The sequence below is a fragment of the Bombina bombina genome, chromosome 3 (genome assembly GCF_027579735.1).
Source record: "Bombina bombina isolate aBomBom1 chromosome 3, aBomBom1.pri, whole genome shotgun sequence".
Taxonomy (NCBI): Eukaryota; Metazoa; Chordata; class Amphibia; order Anura; family Bombinatoridae; genus Bombina; species Bombina bombina.
Window position 1 is genome coordinate 814,670,093 of NC_069501.1, and position 20,458 is coordinate 814,690,550.

Sequence of the window (20,458 nt, forward strand, 5' to 3'; positions counted from 1 at the left end):
AAAGTATAATTCACTATTCATTTAAATATAAATTAATATACGATTAAAACCTTACAAGTTGTGTGCCAGGTTTAATTAGTGAACATGCAGTTATTTCTTTATCAAAATAAACAAAGCAATCAGGAAAATTGTCCCTTAAACTCAGTATGTGCGTAAAGCAGGTTAAAGTGATTTTTTTTCAGAATGAAAGGACGTAATATCAAGAATTCTTTGCTGTATGCTATCAGAAGTGGTTTTATTAGAGATAACTATTCTAATAAAGGAACTGGATTATACAGAAGGTGTGGTCCAAATTCAATGTCATCTAAGCAACCTTCAGAAACTCTATATAAGTGAGGGTTGGCAGAGGTGACACTTTGTGTATGTTGGCTCTGCACTCAAAAGGGTTCTATCTTGCTTGAGAAAATGGCCACTTTTAATGAAAAGAAGACATGCAGTCAGCGCATGGAGAACTTTGGACGTTTTGTATGGAATTCTGACACGGGGGAGCTGATGGGAAGAACTTTAATCAAGTGGGGTAGGTTGTATCTGCTGATTATTTATATTAAGATTTAATCATATGCAGGTTATTGAGAAAATGGAAACACTGAAAAAGAAAGTCTAATGCCCAAACTACTAAAAAAGAGCTCACATAAACAAATGAGAAAAGAGAGCTCTGTAAGAAAATTGGGGAGTCAAATCTGTATTTACTGTTTTTATTCCAGGGAGAATATTTATTATATAGCATCAACAGTTTTACAAACCTGTTTCACAGACTGTCTTTTCGCTCCTCATTTTAGATTCCCTATTTAATTCCATTGAATAAAACGCATGTTTTGCAAAAGTTTCATGTTATTAATATTAAAGTTGCTTGGAACATGCTATAGAAACTTGGTTTACTGCTTAGGAAACAAATTATGTAGTTATATTTGCAATTTTCCTTCATTCCAATGAGGTTCTTTAGAAATTGTACAATTTTGAAGTAGTAGAGGATCAGGAACGGCTCTAGGATTCTTTTTTTTTTTTACATTTCTAGAATTAAAGGAACAGTCTAGTCAAAATTAAACGTTCATGATTCAGATACGGCACGCAATTTTAAACAACTTTCCACCATACTTTTATTATCAAATTTGCTTTCCTCTCTTTGTTGAAAGCTAAACCTTGGTAGGCTCAAACCTATTTCTAAACTGTTTAAAACTGCCTCTTATCTCAGTCCATTTTGATAGTTTTCACATTTAGACAGGGCTAGTTCATGTGTGCCACATAGATAACATTGTGCTCACTCCCGTGGATTCAGCACTGATTGGCTAATATGCAAGTCTGTCCAAAGAACTGATAAGGGGGCAATCTCCAGAGTCTTAGATACAAGGTAATCACAGAGGTAAAAAGTGTATTAATATACCAGTGTTGGTTATGCAAAACTGGGGAGTGTGGAAAAAAAGAATTATCTATCTTTTTAAACCATAAATTCTGGAGTAGACTGTCCCTTTAATTTCCACATGAATATCAAGAATGGTATCACAAAGTATGACCTTGGTATTGTGGTGTATTGGTAGTATTTAATGTCCCTTTCAAGCCAGCAGGTGCTTTAAAGTTGTTGAACTCGCAAACAGTGAACATCTACTTAGACCACCTTTAAATAATTTCAACATTAATCAACCTTTCAGCTAACTTACATTAACATGATTCAGAGTAGTCTGTTTTCAACCAATTTATAACCAGCTTTAAAGTTTGCAAAGTCTACTTGTAAACCTACACATAGTTGAAATGCACACAGCATGGAATACAATGATATCATTTTTTGAAAATGTAAATGTAATAATAATGCATTAAAATATTGTAATATTATTATTGAATTAAAATACAATAGTATTGCAATTGATTAGAATGTGTCTAAAATGAATAACTATGATACCTGTATTTGTTAAACAACATGGTAAATGTAGTTAATTATAGTTCTGTTCTTGAGGCCTAAATATTACATGTTGGTATGTGAACTGATATCACCAACTTGAGGCATAAAGTCATCTAGTAATAACAAATCAGCTGCTTTTAAAAATCCAACTATAACAATAAAAGTAGAATTTATAACATATTAGCTTTTAAATAATAGCCAACTTGGTAGCTTTTTACCAAGCCAACAATTCACATGACTTTAAATAAGTTGTTATCAAGTTGCCTATAAATACTGTACATGAGCAACTTGGGATAGCAGGCAGCCTGATTCAAATTGCTATAAAATACCTCCATGAATCAGACACTTTTATATCATTTGGAAAAGTAAGATACTGATGAAAAACTTTATTGCAATCCTAGGACAAAGACTCAGGAAGTCTGCGGTAAGCAATCACCAAAGAAATGGCATTTGGTGTAATGCTTCTTGAATGGATAGGAAAGACAAAATTAAACTTGCATGATTCAGGTAGAGCATGCAATTTATAGACACTTTTCAATTAACTTCTATCTTCAAATGTGCTTTGTTCTCTTTGTATCCCTTGTTGAAAAAGAATATGCACATATCCTACACTAGTGGGAACTAGCTACTGATTGGTGCCTGCACATTTGTCTCTTGTGATTGGCTAACTAGATGTGTTCAGTAGCTGCCAGCAGTGCAATGTTGTTCCTTTACCAATGGATAACAAGAGAATGTAACAAATTTGATAATAGAAGTAAATTGGAAAGTTGTTTGATATTATATATTCTATCCAAATCATCAAAGAAACTTTTAGGGTTTCCTGTCCCTTTAAACCCAATTATGGCCTTGATTGAAAATGGAGTTACAAAAAAATAGCACTATTGTGCATTAACATCACTCAAGAGCAATCAGCAGCACTCATATTTTTTAATTCATATTAAGTCCAAAGTTAAAGGGACAGTCTACTCCAGAATTGTTAATGTTTAAAAGGATAGATAACCCCTTTATTACCAATTCCCAAGTTTTGCATAACCAACACAGTTATATTAATAAAAATGTTACCTCTGTGATTACCTTGTATCTAAGCCTCTGCAGACTGCCCACTTATCTCAGTTGTTTTGACAGACTTCCATTTTAGCTAATCAGTGCTGACTCATAAATGAGCACAATATTATCTATATGGCAGAGATGTAATAGCGATCACTGTTAAAAACTGTCAAAATGTACTGAGATAAGAGGCGGCCTTCAGGGGCTTAGAAATTAGTATATGAGCCTACCTAGTTTTAGCTTTTAACAAAGAATATCAAAAGAACAAAGAAAATTTGATGATAAAAGTAAATTGAAAAGTTGTTTAAAATTGCATGCCCTATCTTAGATGACCAAGGGGAGTTTCCCTGAGACATTGTACTTTTTGGATCCCTACATACTGTATGTAACTAATAAATCAATAGTTTATTGGAGACTACTGCTTGTAATATTTTTTTTGGATATTTTTGTGGGCTTAGCAGTTGCCTGTGGTAGTTTTCACATAGGATTGTGCTGTTTTTTTATAATGGGATTTACCTATATGATTAATGAAAGTTTAATTTTGACTAGACTGTCCCTTTAATTTGAATCGCTCAAGCAATAGTCTAACATCTACATACATACTAGATACATATAACAAGCCGCTAAGTGAATTGAATTCGAAAGAATTTTAAAAAATATAAAAAAAGTATAAAAAAGTGAAAAAATAAAAAATAATAGTGTTTCCAGAGCTCTGTATAACTCGTTATATATTTACAATTGAAGAATTAAAGGGACATTAAACCCACATTTTTTCTTTCATGATTTAGATAGAGAAAGCAATTTTAAACAACTTTCTAATTTACTTCTATTATTTTATTTGCTTCATTCTCTTGATATTCTTTGCTGAATAGCATATCTAGATAGGCTCAGTAGCTGCTGATTGGTGCCTGCACATAGATGCCTCGTGTTATTGGCTCACCCATGTGCATTGCTATTTCTTTAACAAAGGATATCTAAAAAATAAAGCATATTAGATAATAGAAGTAAATTGGAAAGTTGTTTAAAATTGAATTCTCTATCTGAATCACGAAAGAAAATTTTTGGGTTTAGTGTCCCTTTAAGTGTATCTCTGTGTAAACAGATTGGATGGATTGATAAATATCCCCTTTAATTCATGTCACTGATATAAGCTGCTGTTGTGCTAAACTGAGGGTACACTAAGCTCAGGGTGCATAAGTAGCGAAATTCTTCATGTAATTTTGTAAATATAATATATGTCATATAATAATTGTTTTCTTCAGGTCTCAAAAAGTGGATTATTTTACAGAAGTATTTTGGATTGTGCTCAAGTGAACACTTAACTCCCCACTTGGGACGTACTAAAAAAAAATTCTGTTTTAATACTTTGGTTAAAATATTTAACCATCCAATTGTAATACCAGATTGTGTTATACTAGGTGAATACTGATCATGTTATTTAGGTAATAAAATACAAATTATGCAGACTTTTCAAAAATGTACTCATATATAAGAGACTAAAGACTGCAGAGTCTGAGCAAAATAAGATCTATACTTGTTAAGCATTACCTTTATAATTACTTTATTATTTTGCAGTATACATCAGTCTATACTATGTGGCTTTCTATGTGATGATAATTGGAATCTTTGCACTCTCCATATACTCCCTGATGAAAACTCTCAGTCCATATGAGCCAGACTATCAGGATCGACTGAAATCACCAGGCAAGTATAACACAGATGATAAGTACATATGTGATGTTTACAGAGTAAAAATATATGGGACATTTTAATATGCAAAAAAAAAAAGCTCAGATTAATTATTTGGTATTTTGTTGGAATAGCACAATTTTAGAGAAAAATTACATTCATGTCTAAACCTAACTGAGCCAATATTTCATAAACCTAGGTCTAAATCCTATGCAAGTGGTACAATAGATCCACTAAACCAAAACGTAGCAGCACTACAATTTTTAAGGGTTAAAGTAGACACTAGACAGATGTAAAGGAAAACATTGGCCATTGCAAGATTTCACTTCCTGGCTGACACATACTTTTGCAGTAAGCTGAGTATCAAAGCTTGTGAGCCACTCCTGGAATCTATAGTTCTGCAATATTGAAATTGCATATGATCTAGGCTTTACAGATTTATGATGTTAATACCTGTAGTTAAGATTACAACTGGAGTATTAGTTTTTTTGGACTCTGTTTAATTTGTCTGTACTTTGGTCAGTCTTGGATTTTTTGTTTTTGTTTATTTTAAATGCTATCTTATCTCAAAAGAATCTTAATAAGACAACTTTTTTTGTACTGACTATTCTTTCTAAGCACAAACCACCACAAATTGCATCAGCAAGTTAATAAAAATAGTTGTTTTTCATTTAAACACTCAGAAATAAGTTGACTATAATATATTTTGGAATTGTGCAAATTATTGATTTTTTTTTTAAAAAGTTGATAATAAACAATGAATATTTTTTATGTAGTTCTACAGTACAGTTAGAGAGTTAAAACCTTAGTAATTATCTGCTCGATTACGAGTTTTGCATTATGAGGGGAGCGTTGCTAACTTGCACATTACTGTCACCGCTCACTTACCTACAGCGCTGGTATTACAGGTTTTCAGAAACCCGGCGTTATTAGGCAAGAAGTGAGCGTAGAGCAAAATTTAGCTCCATACTGTACTCCAATACCAGCGCTGCTTAACTCAGCGGTGAGCTGGTTTTATGTGCTCGTGCACTATTTCCCCATAGACATCAATGGGGAGAGCCGGCTGAAAAAAAGTTTAACACCTGCAATAAAGCAGCGTAAAGCTCCGTAACGCAGCCCTATTGATTCGTATGGGGAAACCAAATTTATCTTTACACCTAACAACCTAACATGAACCCCGAGTCTAAAAACCCCTAATCTTACACTTATTAACCCCTAATCTGCCGCCCCCGACATCGCTGACACCTACATTATATTTATTAATCCCTAATCTGCCACTCCGGACATCGCCAACACCTACATTATACTTATTAACCCCTAATCTGCTGCCCCCAACACCTACAGTATATTTATTAACCCCTATTCTCCCGCCCCCAATGTCGCCGCAACCTACCTACACTTATTAACCCCTAATCTGCCGCCCCCAACGTCGTCGCCGCCACTACAATAAACATAAACCCCTAAACCGCCGCACTCATGCATCGCAAACACAAGCGAAATATTATTAACCCTTAATCTGCCACCCCTAACATCGCCGCCACCTACCTACATTTATTAACCCCTAATCTGCCGCCCCCAACCTCGCCGCCACTATACTAAATTTATTAATCCCTAAACCTAAGTCTAACCCTAACCCTAACACCCCCTAATTTAAATATAATTAAAATAAATCTAAATAAAAATTACTATCATTACCTAAATAATTCCTATTTAAAACTAAATACTTACCTATAAAATAAACCCTAAGCTAACTACAATATAACTAATATTTACATTGTAGTTAGCTTAGGGTTTATTTTTATTTTACAGGCAAGTTTGTATTTATTTTAACTAGTTAGAATAGTTACTAAATAATTATTAACTATTTACTAACATTACACTACAATTAAATAAAATAAAATTAAATCAAATACAATTACCTAAATTGCAAAAAACAAACACTAAATTACAAAAAAATAAAAAACTAATCAGATATTTAAAATAATTACACCTAATCTAAAAGCCCTATCAAAATAAAAAAAGCCCCCACAAAAAAAAAAAAACTTATCTTAAACTAAACTACCAATAGCCTCCTTTAAAGGGCCTTTTGCTGGGAATTGCCCCAAAGAAATCAGCTCTTTTACCTGTAAAAAAAAAAATACAAACAACCCCCCCAACAGTAAAACCCACCACCCACACAACCAATCCCCCAAATAAAATCCTAACTAAAAAAAACCTAAGCTCCCCATTGCCCTGAAAGGGGGGCAGTTAGCTCTTTTGCGGCCCAAAGTCCTAACCTAAAAATAAAACCCACCCAATATACCCTTAAAAAAACTAACACTAACCCCCTGAAGATCGACTTACTGTTCTGAAGACCGGACATCCATCCTCAAGAAAGCGGCAGAAGTCTTCATCCAACCAGGCAGAAGTCCTCAACGAAGCCGGGAGAAGTCTTCATCTAAGCCGGGTGAACTGGTTCTCCAGACGGGCAGAAGTCTTCATCCAGACGGCATCTTCAATCTTCATCCATCCGATGCGGAGCGGGTCCATCTTCAAGACATCCGACATGGAGCATCCTCTTCATCCGGAGTCTTCTTACTAAATGATGGTTCCTTTAAATGACATCATCCAAAATGACGTCCCTTAGATTTATTTAATTAATTAAGGTAGAAAAAATCCTATTGGCTGATCCAATCAGCTAATAGGATTGAGCTCGCATTTTATTGGCTGATTGAAACAGCCAATAGAATGCAAGCTCAATCCTATTGGCTGATTGGATCAGCCAATAGGATTGAACTCCAATCCTACACCTAATCTAAAAGCCCTATCAAAATAAAAAAAGCCCCCACGAAAAATAAAAAAAACCCTAGCTTAAACTAAACTACCAATAGCCCTTAAAAGGGCCTTTTGCGGGGCATTGCCTCAAAGAAATCAGCTCTTTTACCTTAAAAAAAAAAAAAATACAATCAACCCCCCAACAGTAAAACCCACCACCCACACAACCAATCCCCCAAATAAAATCCTAACTAAAAAAAACTAAGCTCCCCATTGCCCTGAAAAGGGCATTTAGCTCTATTGCTGCCCAAACCCTAACCTAAAAATAAAACCCACCCAATAAACCCTTAAAAAAAAAACTAACACTAACCCCCGAAGATCCACTTACAGTTTTGAAGACCGGACATCCATCCTCAACAAAGCTGGGAGAAGTCCTCAACGAAGCCGGGAGAAGTCTTCATCCAAGCCAGCAGAAGTGGTCCTCCAAACGGGTAAAAGTCTTCATCCATCCGGCGCGGAGCGGGTCCATCTTCAAGACATCCGGTGCAGAGCATCCTCTTCTTCTGATGGCTACTGAAGAATGAAGGTTCCTTTAAAGGATTACTTTCTGTTATAATTTTTAAGCTAAACAACTAGCATATTAAAGTTAATAAACATTAATTAAAACCTACTGACCTATATTTTCTCCAAAACTAAGTTTCATAACATTCTAAAAGTTATATCTTTTATTCGCCGATGATGTCACGTTATCCTGCCCACTATTTTCAGCACTGCATGTTCAAAATACTTAAACCAATACCTTTGTGTTTAAAGCGCCATTTTGAAACCTAGGTATTGTAAACGGATTGGTACAGAGCAAAGGATACCCACGGAGTGGGTTTGGAAAACAATTACATTTGCAGACAAGATATCTGATATACGGTAGAGATATGTTAATGAAATGCTATTGATAAAAAGCGTATATGGGGTAGTTAGTTAGTAACAGGCATAGAAAATATTTACTTACAGTGGCCCTTTAAGGGACGTCATCCAAGATGGCGTCCCTTGAATTCCGATTCGCTGATAGAATTCTATCAGCCAATCGGAATTAAAGGTGAAAAATTCCTATTGGCTGATGCAATCAGCCAATAGGATTGAGCTTCAATCCTATTGGCTGATCCAATCAGCCAATAGGATTGAACTTGCATCAGCCAATAGGAATTTTTCACCTTTAATTCCAATTGGCTGAGAATTCTATCAGCCAATCGGAATACAAGGGACGCCATCTTGGATGACGTCATTTAAAGGAACCTTCATTCTTTGTTAGACGTCGGAAGAAGAGGATGCTCTGCGCCGGATGTCTTGAAGATGGACCCGCTCCGTGCCAGATGGATGAAGACTTCTGCCCAGATGGATGAAGACTTCTGCCCGTCTGGAGGACCACTTCTGCCGGCTTGGATGAAGACTTCTCCCGGCTTTGTTGAGGATGGATGTCAGGTCTTCAAAACTGTAAGTGGATCTTCGGGGGTTAGTGTTAGGTTTTTTTAAGGGTTTATTGGGTGGGTTTTATTTTTAGGTTAGGGTTTGGGCAGCAGTAGAGCTAAATGCCCATTCAATACCATTTTCAGGGCAATGGGGAGCTTAGGTTTTTTTAGTTAGGATTTTATTTGGGGGTTGGTTGTGTGGGTGGTGGGTTTTACTGTTGGGGGGGTTGTTTGTATTTTTTTTACGGTAAAAGAGCTGATTTCCTTGGGGCAATGCCACGCAAAAGGCCCTTTTACGGGCTATTGGTAGTTTAGATTAGGCTAGGGTTTTTTTTTTATTTTGGGGGGCTTTTTTATTTTGATAGGGCTATTAGATTAGGTGTAATTAGTTTAAATATCTGATAATTTGTTTTATATTTTGTGTAATTTAGTGTTAGTTTGTTTTTGTAATTTAGGTAATTGTATTTAATTAATTTAATTTTTAGTAATTGTAGTGTAATGTTAGGTTTTAGTGTAAGACAGGTTAGGTTTTATTTTACAAGTATATTTGTATTTATTTTAGCTAGGTAGTTAGTAAATAGTTAATAACTATTTAGTAACTATTCTACCTAGTTAAAATAAATATAAACCCTAAGCTAGCTACAATGTAAATATTAGTTATATTGTAGCTAGTTTAGGGTTTATTTTATAGGTAAGTATTTAGTTTTAAATAGGAATTATTTAGGTAATGATAGTAATTTTTATTTAGATTTATTTTAATTATATTTAAGTTAGGGGGTGTTAGGGTTAGACTTAGGTTTAGGGGTTAATACATTTAGTATAGTGGCAGTGGCGTTGGGGCGGCAGATTAGGGGTTAATAAGTGTAGGTAGGTTGCGACGACATTGGGGGTGGGCGATTAGGGGTAAATAAATATAATGTAGGTGTCGGCGATATTGGGGGCAGCAGATTAGGAGTTAATAATATTTAACTAGTTTTTACGATGCCGGAGTGCAGCGGTTTAGAGGTTAATATGGTTATTATTGTGGCGGCGATGTTGGGAGCAGCAGATTAGGGGTTAATAATTTTATTTTAATGTTTGCGGTGCGGGAGGACCTCGGTTTAGGGGTTAAAAGGTAGTTTATGGGTGTTAGTGTACTTTTTAGCACTTTAGTTATGAGTTTTATGCTACAGCTTTGTAGCGTAAAACTCATAACTACTGACTTTAGAATGCGTTACGAAACTTGCGGGATAGGCTGTACCGCTCACTTTTTGGCCTCCAAAAAAAACTTGTAATACCGGCACTAAGGAAGTCCTATTGAAAAAAGACTTTACGCAAATTGCAGTATGGCCAAAAAAGTGTGCGGGGCAGCTGTACCTACAAGACTCGTAATAGCAGCGGTAGTGAAAAAGCAGCGTTATAACCCATAACGCTGCTTTTTTACTCATAATGCAAAACTCGTAATCTAGCCGAATGTTAATAACTGTGCTGTTTAACATGAAGAGTAATTCTTAAAGAAATATGTTTACATATATATACATACATATACATATATACATATATACACATACACACACAAACACATACACACACACACACACAGTAAATTCCTAAGTAGTGTGAGTTTGTGATGGCTGCATAAATAGATCAGCAGTATTTTAAAAGTCCATTTACAGCCACTGACTAGGGAATACATGCATATGTGTTCCATGGTGAGACACAGTAGTGCACTGAATTGGAATTCACATTGATGCTTTAAAATTTTAAATATAAGCATTTTTGTAATATAAATGTATTAGCAAAAATGCTTCTAATAAAAGCTATAGCTGTTTCAAAAGTGTATTTAAGCAAGCGCTACCCAGGTGCCAAACCAAAAATGGGCCGTCTCCTAAGCTTACATTCCTGCTTTTCAAATAAAGATAGCAAGAGAACAAAGAAACATTTATAATAGGAGTAAATTAGAAAGTTGCTTAAAATTGCATGCTCTAGAATCATGAAATAAAAAAAATGGGTTTCATATCCCTTTAAGTTTCTAAAAGTGCACAATATGCTGAAGAATTAATTTATGATTTGTATGGGTAACAAAAAGCACTGAAATTGAGGAATAAAAATTGAAAATGGCTTTCTTCTCTTTCCATCCCTTATTTTAATCATATTTTCCACTTTTCTTGAACCACCTACCCAATACAAAGTAAACAGAGTACACACATGACCTGTCTTTTAATCTTTGATACAATAAACTTGTCATTTTTAGCTTAAGCAATTGAACATACTTAAATTATCAATACACACATGACCTCTTATTGGCCTAGATTTGGAGTTTGGCGTTAGCCGTGAAAACCAGCGTTAGAGGCTCCTAACGCTGGTTTTGGCCGCCCGCTGGTATTTGGAGTCAGTGATTAAAGGGTCTAACGCTCACTTTTCAGCCGCGACTTTTCCATACCGCAGATCCCCTTACGTCAATTGCGTATCCTATCTTTTCAATGGGATCTTCCTAACGCCGGTATTTAGAGTCGTTTCTGAAGTGAGCGTTAGAGCTCTAACGACAAAACTCCAGCCGCAGGAAAATAGCAGTAGTTAAGAGCTTTCTGGGCTAACGCCGGTTCATAAAGCTCTTAACTACTGTACCCTAAAGTACACTAACACCCATAAACTACCTATGTACCCCTAAACCGAGCTCCCCCCACATCGCCGCCACTCGATTAAAATTTTTTAACCCCTAATCTGCCGACCGCCACCTACGTTATACTTATGTACCCCTAATCTGCTGTCCCTAACCCCGCCGACCCCTGTATTACATTTATTAACCCCTAACCTGCCCCCCACAACGTTGCCGCCAGCTACTTAAAATAATTAACCCCTAATCTTCCGACCGCAAAGCGCCGCCACCTACGTTATCCCTATGTACCCCTAATCTGCTGCCCCTAACACCGCCGACCCCTATATTATATTTATTAACCCCTAATCTGCCCCCCTCAACGTCGCCGACACCTGCCTACACTTATTAACCCCTAATCTGCCGAGCGGACCTGAGCGCTACTATAATAAATGTATTAACCCCTAATCCGCCTCACTAACCCTATAATAAATAGTATTAACCCCTAATCTGCCCTCCCTAACATCGCCGACACCTAACTTCAATTATTAACCCCTAATCTGACGACCGGAGCTCACCGCTACTATAATAAATGGATTAACCCCTAAAGCTAAGTCTAACCCTAACTCTAACACCCCCCTAAGTTAAATATAATTTAAATCTAATGAAATAAATTAACTCTTATTAAATAAATTATTCCTATTTAAAGCTAAATACTTACCTGTAAAATACATCCTAATATAGCTACAATATAAATTATAATTATATTATAGCTATTTTAGGATTTATATTTATTTTACAGGCAACTTGGTAATTATTTTAACCAGGTACAATAGCTATTTAATAGTTACCTAGTTAAAATAATAACAAATTTACCTGTAAAATAAATCCTAACCTAAGATATAATTAAACCTAACACTACCCTATCAATAAATTAATTAAATAAACTACCTACAATTACCTACAATTAACCTAACACTACACTATTAATAAATTAATTAAACACAATTCCTACAAATAAATACAATTACATAAACTAGCTAAAGTACAAAAAATAAAAAAGAACTAAGTTACAAAAAATAAAAAAATATTTACAAACATAAGAAAAATATTACAACAATTTTAAACTAATTACACCTACTCTAAGCCCCCTAATAAAATAACAAAGCCCCCCAAAATAAAAAATTCCCTACCCTATTCTAAATTAAAAAAGGTAAAAGCTCTTTTACCTTACCAGCCCTGAACAGGGCCCTTTGCGGGGCATGCCCCAAGAATTTCAGCTCTTTTGCCTGTAAAAAAAAACATACAATACCCCCCCCCAACATTACAACCCACCACCCACATCCCCTAATCTAACCCAAACCCCCCTTAAATAAACCTAACACTAAGCCCCTGAAGATCTTCCTACCTTGTCTTCACCATCCAGGTTCACCGATCCGTCCTGAAGAGCTCCTCCGATGTCCTGATCCAAGCCCAAGCGGGGGGCTGAAGAGGTCCATGATCCGGTCAAAGTCTTCATCCAAGCGGGGCAGAAGAGGATCTTCCATCCGATTGAAGTCTTCATCCAAGCAGCATCCATCCGGAGCGAAGCAGCAGGATCCTGAAGACCTCCAGCGCGGAACATCCATCCGGCCCGACGACTGAACGACGAATGACTGTTCCTTTAAGGGACGTCATCCAAGATGGCGTCCCTCGAATTCCGATTGGCTGATAGGATTCTATCAGCCAATCGGAATTAAGGTAGGAATTTTCTGATTGGCTGATGGAATCAGCCAATCAGAATCAAGTTCAATCCGATTGGCTGATCCGATCAGCCAATCAGATTGAGCTCGCATTCTATTGGCTGATCGGAACAGCCAATAGAATGCGAGCTCAATCTGATTGGCTGATTGGATCAGCCAATCGGATTGAACTTGATTCTGATTGGCTGATTCCATCAGCCAATCAGAAAATTCCTACCTTAATTCCGATTGGCTGATAGAATCCTATCAGCCAATCGGAATTCGAGGGACGCCATCTTGGATGACGTCCCTTAAAGGAACAGTCATTCGTCGTTCAGTCGTCGGGCCGGATGGATGTTCCGCGCTGGAGGTCTTCAGGATCCTGCCGCTTCGCTCCGGATAGAAGACCATAGAAGATGCCGCCTGGATGAAGACTTCAATTGGATGGAAGATCCTCTTCTGCCCCGCTTGGATGAAGACTTTGACCGGATCATGGACCTCTTCAGCCCCCCGCTTGGGCTCGGATCAGGACATCGGAGGAGCTCTTCAGGACGGATCGGTGAACCTGGATGGTGAAGACAAGGTAGGAAGATCTTCAGGGGCTTAGTGTTAGGTTTATTTAAGGGGGGTTTGGGTTAGATTAGGGGTATGTGGGTGGTGGGTTGTAATGTTGGGGGGGGGGTATTGTATGTTTTTTTTTTACAGGCAAAAGAGCTGAAATTCTTGGGGCATGCCCCGCAAAGGACCCTGTTCAGGGCTGGTAAGGTAAAAGAGCTTTTACCTTTTTTTAATTTAGAATAGGGTAGGGAATTTTTTATTTTGGGGGGCTTTGTTATTTTATTAGGGGGCTTAGAGTAGGTGTAATTAGTTTAAAATTGTTGTAATATTTTTCTTATGTTTGTAAATATTTTTTTATTTTTTGTAACTAAGTTCTTTTTTATTTTTTGTACTTTAGCTAGTTTATTTAATTGTATTTATTTGTAGGAATTGTGTTTAATTAATTTATTGATAGTGTAGTGTTAGGTTAATTGTAGGTAATTGTAGGTAGTTTATTTAATTAATTTATTGATAGGGTAGTGTTAGGTTTAATTATATCTTAGGTTAGGATTTATTTTACAGGTAAATTTGTTATTATTTTAACTAGGTAACTATTAAATAGCTATTGTACCTGGTTAAAATAATTACCAAGTTGCCTGTAAAATAAATATAAATCCTAAAATAGCTATAATATAATTATAATTTATATTGTAGCTATATTAGGATGTATTTTACAGGTAAGTATTTAGCTTTAAATAGGAATAATTTATTTAATAAGAGTTAATTTATTTCGTTAGATTTAAATTATATTTAACTTAGGGGGGTGTTAGAGTTAGGGTTAGACTTAGCTTTAGGGGTTAATCCATTTATTATAGTAGCGGTGAGCTCCGGTCATCAGATTAGGGGTTAATAATTGAAGTTAGGTGTCGGCGATGTTAGGGAGGGCAGATTAGGGGTTAATACTATTTATTATAGGGTTAGTGAGGCGGATTAGGGGTTAATAACTTTATTATAGTAGCGCTCAGGTCCGCTCGGCAGATTAGGGGTTAATAAGTGTAGGCAGGTGTCGGCGACGTTGTGGGGGGCAGATTAGGGGTTAATAAATATAATATAGGGGTCGGCGATGTTAGGGCAGCAGATTAGGGGTACATAGGGATAACGTAGGTTGCGGCGGTTTACGGAGCGGCAGATTAGGGGTTAAAAATAATATGCAGGGGTCAGCGATAGCGGGGGCGGCAGATTAGGGGTTAATAAGTGTAAGGGTAGGGGTGTTTAGACTCGGGGTACATGTTAGGGTGTTAGGTGCAGACGTAGGAAGTGTTTCCCCATAGGAAACAATGGGGCTGCGTTAGGAGCTGAACGCTGCTTTTTTGCAGGTGTTAGGTTTTTTTTCAGCTCAAACAGCCCCATTGTTTCCTATGGGGATATCGTGCACGAGCACGTTTTTGAGGCTGGCCGCGTCCGTAAGCAACTCTGGTATCGAGAGTTGCATTTGCGGTAAAAATGCTCTACGCTCCTTTTTTGGAGCCTAACGCAGCATTTGTTTGAACTCTCGATACCAGAGTTAAATTTATGGTGCGGCCAGAAAAAAGCCTGCGGAGCGTTAACAGCCCTTCTACCGCCAAACTCCAAATCTAGGCCATTGACTTTTAGAACATTATGCAGCAGATCTGCAGGAGCAAACTTTGCTAGTTTTGCATGAAGTGGGTAGTGCAGCCTCTTATTGGCTGCAAAACATACCTAGAGAAAGTGATAAAGATGCTAAAAACAAGGGGCAGCTGGACTGGAGAGGTGAACATTCACCACAAGGTGAAACTATCGTTTGTATATTTTTTTTTTTTATTGTCAAAGGCAATAACAATGCCTGCTTACTGTGTAATGTTAAATACAGTGTAGCCATTTATGTCCCTTTAAGGTATATTCCTGACATTAGGGTTCCAAGTGAAACATGAAACAAATAAATTTACAGATATTAAAACAATAGATATTATGTGTTATTGTCAATTTCTCTAACATAAATGCAATTTTCTCCTTTTGGCAGGTGTGACAATGAGGCCGAATATATACAATGAAGATGACATTGAAATATGTTTTAACGTGTCTAGTGAAACTTCATATAATAGCTCTGTAAATGTCATTTACAATTTTCTATCAGGTAAGAACAAATGACACAAATGGTGTAACGTAACTAGGAAACTATCCATCGCAGGAAATATAATGTATTATGAATCATTTCACATTTTATCTGGAACAGGCCATTTAGCTAACGTCCTTGGCTCACAAGTAACCTATCAAGTTGATTTTGTGGCTCTCATGTCTCCCTCAAAGGAAATATTCTAAATTAATTTAGTTATGTATTAATTAATGTATTTATATAATAGTAAGAAAGTTTGTAGAGAGAAAATGTGGGGATCAACTGAAGTACTATACTGGTGTGAGAAGATTAGCTGTATTGTGCAAGGCATAAAGATGTTTAGTAGAAAAAAAATATATAATGATCAGCGCCAGGAATACAAAAATACACAGACGATCAAGAAGAATAAGGTTCTCCTCCACCCTATATATAGAAACTATGTGAAAGGTAGAGAGTGCAAAAAATGCTTAAGTGTATATTTAGAGAAAGGGTTAAAACATATAAACGATATATGTCAATTAAAAAGCAAACTTTATATAATAATCTAAAATCTGATAGTGGCTAAAAATAGTAAATCAACATATAAAATATATAAAATACCAAACAGCACAATTCATACAAAACAGAATACATAAAAATCAATCTATATAACAAATAAATAAAGTTCATGAGAATCCAAAAGTAAGGCTGGTGTTTTACTGTCCGATCAGCCTGAAACGACTGATTGTATATATACATGGAATTTTAAATGTTTAACTACCATTAAAGGATTTTTTCATTTAGAGTTCATAAAGACCATAAAAATTCTTGAAAGATGATGATAAATAAAAAATAAAAAACAATTTATAAACAATTTATAAAACAATTCATAAAAAACAACTAAATTGAAGTCCAGATTTAACCCTTGGGGAGATAACATAATTTATGTAAGAACTTACCTGATAAATTCATTTCTTTCATATTAGCAAGAGTCCATGAGCTAGTGACGTATGGGATATACATTCCTACCAGGAGGGGCAAAGTTTCCCAAACCTCAAAATGCCTATAAATACACCCCTCACCACACCCACAATTCAGTTTAACGAATAGCCAAGAAGTGGGGTGATAAAAAAGTGCGAAAGCATATAAAATAAGGAATTGGAATAATTGTGCTTTATACAAAATCATAACCACCACAAAAAAAGGGCGGGCCTCATGGACTCTTGCTAATATGAAAGAAATGAATTTATCAGGTAAGTTCTTACATAAATTATGTTTTCTTTCATGTAATTAGCAAGAGTCCATGAGCTAGTGACGTATGGGATAATGACTACCCAAGATGTGGATCTTTCCACACAAGAGTCACTAGAGAGGGAGGGATAAAATAAAGACAGCCAATTCCTGCTGAAAATAATCCACACCCAAAATAAAGTTTAACGAAAAACATAAGCAGAAGATTCAAACTGAAACCGCTGCCTGAAGTACTTTTCTACCAAAAACTGCTTCAGAAGAAGAAAATACATCAAAATGGTAGAATTTAGTAAAAGTATGCAAAGAGGACCAAGTTGCTGCTTTGCAGATCTGGTCAACCGAAGCTTCATTCCTAAACGCCCAGGAAGTAGAAACTGACCTAGTAGAATGAGCTGTAATCCTATGAGGCGGAGTTTTACCCGACTCAACATAGGCAAGATGAATTAAAGATTTCAACCAAGATGCCAAAGAAATGGCAGAAGCTTTCTGGCCTTTTCTAGAACCGGAAAAGATAACAAATAGATTAGAAGTCTTACGGAAAGATTTCGTAGCTTCAACATAATATTTCAAAGCTCTAACAACATCCAAAGAATGCAACGATTTCTCCTTAGAATTCTTAGGATTAGGACATAATGAAGGAACCACAATTTCCCTACTAATGTTGTTGGAATTCACAACTTTAGGTAAAAATTCAAAAGAAGTTCGCAACACCGCCTTATCCTGATGAAAAATCAGAAAAGGAGACTCACAAGAAAGAGCAGATAATTCAGAAACTCTTCTGGCAGAAGAGATGGCCAAAAGGAACAAAACTTTCCAAGAAAGTAATTTAATGTCCAATGAATGCATAGGTTCAAACGGAGAAGCTTGAAGAGCTCCCAGAACCAAATTCAAACTCCAAGGAGGAGAAATTGACTTAATGACAGGTTTTATACGTACCAAAGCTTGTACAAAACAATGAATATCAGGAAGAATAGCAATCTTTCTATGAAAAAGAACTGAAAGAGCAGAGATTTGTCCTTTCAAAGAACTTGCGGACAAACCCTTATCTAAACCATCCTGAAGAAACTGTAAAATTCTCGGTATTCTAAAAGAATGCCAAGAAAAATGATGAGAAAGACACCAAGAAATATAATGACAGAGTCAGAGAAACCTCTTTGACCAAGAATCAAGCGTTCAATCTCCATACCTTTAAATTTAAGGATTTCAGATCCTGATGGAAAAAGGGACCTTGTGACAGAAGGTCTGGTCTTAACGGAAGAGTCCACGGTTGGCAAGAGGCCATCCGGACAAGATCCGCATACCAAAACCTGTGAGGCCATGCCGGAGCTACCAGCAGAACAAACGAGCATTCCTTCAGAATCTTGGAGATTACTCTTGGAAGAAGAACTAGAGGCGGAAAGATATAGGCAGGATGATACTTCCAAGGAAGTGATAATGCATCCACTGCCTCCGCCTGAGGATCCCGGGATCTGGACAGATACCTGGGAAGTTTCTTGTTTAGATGGGACGCCATCAGATCTATTTCTGGAAGTTCCCACATTTGAACAATCTGAAGAAATACCTCTGGGTGAAGAGACCATTCACCCGGATGCAACGTTTGGCGACTGAGATAATCCGCTTCCCAATTGTCTATACCTGGGATATGAACCGCAGAGATTAGACAGGAGCTGGATTCCGCCCAAACCAAAATTCGAGATACTTCTTTCATAGCCAGAGGACTGTGAGTCCCTCCTTGATGATTGATGTATGCCACAGTTGTGACATTGTCTGTCTGAAAACAAATGAACGATTCTCTCTTCAGAAGAGGCCAAAACTGAAGAGCTCTGAAAATTGCACGGAGTTCCAAAATATTGATCGGAAATCTCACCTCCTGAGATTCACAAACTCTTTGTGCTGTCAGAGATCCCCACACAGCTCCCCAACCCGAGAGACTTGCATCTGTTGAAATTACAGTCCAGGTCGGAAGCACAAAAGAAGCCCCCTGAATTAAACGATGGTGATCTGTCCACCATGTTAGAGAGTGTCGAACAATCGGTTTTAAAGATATTGTTTGAGATATCTTTGTGTAATCCTTGCACCATTGCTTCAGCATACAGAGCTGAAGAGGTCGCATGTGAAAACGAGCAAAGGGGATCGCGTCCGATGCAGCAGTCATAAGACCTAGAATTTCCATGCATAAGGCTACCGAAGGGAATGATTGTGACTGAAGGTTTCGACAAGCTGCAATCAATTTTAGACGTCTCTTGTCTGTTAAAGACAGAGTCATGGACACTGAATCCATCTGGAAACCCAGAAAGGTTACCCTTGTCTGAGGAATCAAAGAACTTTTTGGTAAATTGATCCTCCAACCATGATCTTGAAGAAACAACACAAGTCGATTCGTATGAGATTCTGCTAAATGTAAAGACTGAGCAAGTACCAAGATATCGTCCAAATAAGGAAATACCACAATACCCTGTTCTCTGATTACAGACAGAAGGGCACCGAGAACCTTTGTAAAAATTCTTGGAGCTGTAGCTAGGCCAAACGGCAGAGCCACAAACTGGTAATGCTTGTCCAGAAAAGAGAATCTCAGGAACTGATAATGATCTGGATGAATCGGAATATGCAGATATGCATCCTGTAAATCTATTGTGGACATATAATTCCCTTGCTGAACAAAAGGCAAGATAGTCCTTACAGTTACCATTTTGAACGTTGGTATTCGTACATAACGATTCAATATTTTTAGATCCAGAACTGGTCTGAAGGAGTTCTCCTTCTTTGGTACAATGAAGAGATTTGAATAAAACCCCATCCCCTGTTCCAGAACTGGAACTGGCATAATTACTCCAGTCAACTCTAGATCTGAAACACATTTCAGAAATGCTTGAGCTTTTACTGGATTTACTGGGACACGGGAAAGAAAAAATCTCTTTGCAGGAGGTCTCATCTTGAAACCAATCCTGTACCCTTCCGAAACAATGTTCTGAATCCAAAGATTGTGAACAGAATTGATCCAAATTTCTTTGAAAAAACGTAACCTGCCCCCTACCAGCTGAGCTGGAATGAGGGCCGCACCTTCATGTGGACTTAGAAGCAGGCTTTGCCTTTCTAGCTGGCTTGGATTTATTCCAGACTGGAGATGGTTTCCAAACTGAAACTGCTCCTGAGGATGAAGGATCAGGCTTTTGTTCTTTGTTGAAACGAAAGGAACGAAAACGATTATTAGCCCTACTTTTACCTTTAGATTTTTTATCCTGTGGTAAAAAAGTTCCTTTCCCACCAGTAACAGTTGAAATGATGGAATCCAACTGAGAACCAAATAATTTGTTACCCTGGAAAGAAATAGAAAGTAAAGTTGATTTAGAAGCCATATCAGCATTCCAAGTTTTAAGCCATAAAGCTCTTCTAGCTAAAATAGCTAGAGACATA

General features: G+C 36.9%; 1 protein-coding gene across 1 annotated transcript in view; it reads left to right on the forward strand.

Annotated features, from left to right (window-relative positions):
- The first annotated feature begins 405 nt into the window (after positions 1-405).
- Positions 406-20,458, forward strand: part of ATP4B (ATPase H+/K+ transporting subunit beta) — a 70,990-nt gene continuing 50,937 nt past the window's right edge. The window contains exons 1-3 of the mRNA XM_053704906.1: positions 406-517; positions 4,517-4,645; positions 15,722-15,835. Of these exons, the coding sequence (XP_053560881.1) occupies positions 406-517; positions 4,517-4,645; positions 15,722-15,835 (355 nt within the window). The remainder of the gene's footprint in view (positions 518-4,516; positions 4,646-15,721; positions 15,836-20,458) is intronic.